Source organism: Lycium barbarum, chromosome 2 (assembly GCF_019175385.1).
Source record: "Lycium barbarum isolate Lr01 chromosome 2, ASM1917538v2, whole genome shotgun sequence".
Classification (NCBI taxonomy): Eukaryota; Viridiplantae; Streptophyta; class Magnoliopsida; order Solanales; family Solanaceae; genus Lycium; species Lycium barbarum.
The window spans coordinates 95,866,694-95,870,432 of NC_083338.1; the positions used below are offsets into that span (position 1 = coordinate 95,866,694).

A 3,739-nucleotide genomic window follows, 5' to 3' on the forward strand; every position below is an offset into this window, starting at 1 on the left:
TAACATGGACACATTTTAACACTTGAAGTGAGGGGAGAAATGAAAAATGAAAATTCAGAGGCTTATACCTGAGGCATCTTGCGATTACAAATCAAGAACGAGAGAATCTTTTGAGCTATCAGCCATATCTAAAAAGAATTTAAAATGTGTCAACAATTAAACTAAGTAAAAAAATATAAAAATAAAATACAAAAACTGAAAAACATACCAAGTTAAAGTTCCATAAGATCGTTAAAATCTTCTTCAACATTTATGGGATAAGGCTCATTTCGACGCCAATCTTGAAGACAAATAACAGCTTGCACCAATTTCGGAGTCAAAGAACTCCTAAATGAATCAAGAATACGGCCCCCGGTGCTAAAGGCACATTCCGATGCCACACTAGAAATTGGAATTGCCAACACATCACGAGCCATCTCGGAAAGAATTTTATATCTAGGAGAATGAGCTTTCCACCATGACAAGATATCAAAATTGTCCTCATCATCATTCGGCTCTAGTTCTTCACTAAGATACTTTTCCAACTCCGACTTACCACCCAAACCAGTACCATCTTGTTTGTTCCTCTTCATTAGGATCCTATTTCTCACTTTTGTTGATTTTGTGCTAGTGTTAGAGCTAGATGAATCCGATGTCTGACCCGATAAATCAGAGAGAGAAGATGAGCGTCGAGATGCATTAGAGAATTTTGCTACATACTCTTCAAACATAGATTTCATGTAAGTCACCACTTCATCTTTTATGTCACTCCCCTTTTCATCTCCAAACATATCCTCAAGTGCGTCGCCAACATACTCAAGTTTGTTACGAGGATCTAAGATAGAGGCAATAAAAAGCACTTTATTCATTTTTTCAGGAGCACCCCAATACTTGACAAACTTTTCTTTCATTTTTTCTCCCATTTTTGCCAAAGAAGGATCATCGTCTTCCATACACTCTCTTAAATGATTGTGAAGCTCAACTATATCTTCAAAGTGACCATTAGAAGTGACGTAGAGCGAACCTGAAACCTTCTCAGTTAGATCATAAAACCTTTTAAGAAATATTACCATATTTCTCACCTTTTGCCAATCATCACTTTCAAGTACACCTGCAACACTTCCATCTTCACAAACATGAGTAGCAAGATAAGTTGACAATCCACCATCTTCAAGATCAAACCTGTCAAATGCACTCTCAAAATGTTGTGCGGCATCCAACATCAATTAGGTCGAATTCCACCGGGTTGAAACATCTAAACAAAATGACTTCTTACTGTCTATGTTTTTTAGTTCACAACATTCCGCAAATTTTCTAATCCTTGCTAGAGATTGTCTAACATATTTCACCATTTGCCTAACACGTTTGATAGATGGACCAACTTCTTTCATGCCATCTTGCACAATAAGATTCAAAATGTGAGCCATACATCTCACGTGAAGATGGTTACCACATTTCATGTTAGATCCCCAATTAACCATTTGTTTGTGTAACTCTTTCACCATGACATCATTAGAAGAAGCATTATCTACAGTTATAGTGATTATTTTCTCCAATTTCCAATCAAGCAAACACTTACTAATACAACGGGCCATTTCGTCACCCTTATGACTAGTAACAACCTGAAAGTTTAAAATTCGTTTATGCAAGAGCCAATCACTATCAATAAAGTGTACTGTCAAACACATATAATTTATTCTCTGTATAGAAGTCTATGTGTCTGTGGTTAGACAAACTCTCGGTGATGTGTCTTTCAAATACTTCATAAACTTTTGTCTCTCTTCACCAAAAACTACATAACAATCCCTAGTCACTGTTCTACGGGAGGGAACTCGGAATAAAGGTTGGGTTTTTTTCATAAACTTCTTAAAACCTTCCTTTTCAACAAAACGAAAAGGAAGCTTATCAAGGATTAACATCTCAACTAAAGCCCTCCGAGATACCTCTTGATTAAAAGTCCAAGTTGCCCCATCACCCGTTTCACCTTCTAATGGAAAGTTTAGATTTGATTGTTTGTACTTAGAATTGGAAATGTTAACCTTATTTGGATTTTTAAGACAAGTTTTCAAATGTTTATTCAGTCCAGTTGTTCCATTTTTAGTTGCATCAACTAAGAGAACTTTACCACAATACTTGCACTTTGCTTTATTAATTCCATCTTCTATGAGCTTATCATAATGCGGCCAAGCAGCAGATCTTGGTTCTATAGCTTTCCTCTTCACAGTCACTGGATGTTGTTCAACTTCCGGTGTTGAATCAAGAGACTCGGTAACAAGTGCGCTTCCACTGACATTGGCTGTTCGACTTGTTTCATCTTCCATCTAAACATAGAAGAGATTACAAATGTTATAAGACATACACAGACCTCTTTCTTCATCTTCCATCTAAACACAGACCTCTTTCTTCATCAGAAACAAAACACACACAGACACCTCCTAATCTTATCTGGAGCCATGATACTTAAGAAACGAAAGCAAATTGAAGCTTTGAACCACATTTTTTTGGTGATTCAAGCTTCATAGATAATGACAAGAACCATGTGCGTAGCCAACTTTCACTTTTCGAGTAATCCTAGTAAATATCCAGACGATATCTCAGATTTTTATTTTTTATTTTTATTTGGTTTATTCAGTCGTTCTTGTTTCGCTTTCCCTTTCTGAAAACTGATATTGTTGGTGAATCTATTAAAGAAGCTTAAATTAGTGAATCTCACCATTGTTTTCTTCCAACAACAGTAATCGACTTCAAAACGTTGTCGTTCACGCAAACAATGCCAGCGCCTTCGTCACCATAATCTGAAAATAAGCATTTGGGATCTTGTTAGTCTGTTATTTACATTACTTGATATATGTGAAGAAGAATTTACCAAGGACAGGCGTATACATCCATGTAAAAAATTACATTTTTACATGATTTCAAGAAAACCCATTGCAAAACAAATTATAAGTTTACATGATTTAGAGAAAATACATTTCAAGAATAATTACACTTTCACATGATTTAGAGAAAACCAATTTCAAATTACACTTTTACGTGATTTAGAGAAAACCCATTTCAAAAAACTCAGACCCATATAAAAAAAATTGATTCTAACCGGAAATTAACAGAGACATTACAATATCAGATCAGGTTAATATTAATGAAGAGAACTAATAGAGCAGATTGAGAGAGAGGGATATAATGGTGAACCTGATTGTAATTGGAAGCTTAAGTAATTTGAATAGTAATGAAGAGAGTTAAGATGACAATGGAGATACGGACTCTAATCTTTGGTCTATTTAAGGGCTTGTGATGTTGTTGAGAGCTTTGATCTATGTGAAGGTCACGAGGAATAATATTGGTCGTTGATGAGATTTGCGACGGTGGAGGCTGAGGTGATACCGTTTTTGGAGGCTGAGATGATAGATGTCGGTTAGGGATGAAGGTGAAGTGAAGTAGTGAAGCGTTAGGGATTTAGGTCCAAAGTTCACTGAACTGAGTGATGATCGATGAGACGATGAATTGAAGATGAAGTACTGAAGTGTTAGGGATTTAGGGTCTTAGGGATTTTAATTTTTTATGGATCTGGGCATCTGTGACTATTGGATTCATTTTTGGATTTGGGCTGGTCCTTTGGACTTAAAATGTTTTAAAATGGGCCTTTAGCCCCTTACTCCCTTAAGGTGTACAGACTGTACAGTACATTTAATTTCGTTATTCGGTATTTACCGAATTACCGAACGGTATAATTGTAAATACCGAATACCGAAACCGAATTACC

General features: G+C 36.0%; 1 protein-coding gene across 1 annotated transcript; it reads right to left on the minus strand.

Moving 5' to 3' along the window:
• Positions 1 to 1,325: 1,325 nt before the first annotated feature.
• Positions 1,326 to 3,408, minus strand: LOC132621076 (zinc finger BED domain-containing protein RICESLEEPER 3-like). The gene is made up of 2 exons (XM_060335217.1): positions 3,169 to 3,408; positions 1,326 to 2,300 (listed from the first exon to the last, which is right to left on the minus strand). The coding sequence occupies exon 2, from the start codon at positions 2,298 to 2,300 to the stop codon at positions 1,692 to 1,694; it is 609 nt and encodes a 202-aa protein (XP_060191200.1). The 5' UTR covers positions 3,169 to 3,408; the 3' UTR covers positions 1,326 to 1,691.
• Positions 3,409 to 3,739: the final 331 nt, after the last annotated feature.

Bases quoted from the DNA above. Each gene is read 5' to 3' on its own strand.
- LOC132621076 (XM_060335217.1), bottom strand. From the start codon at position 2,300: ATGGAAGATGAAACAAGTCGAACAGCCAATGTCAGTGGAAGCGCACTT.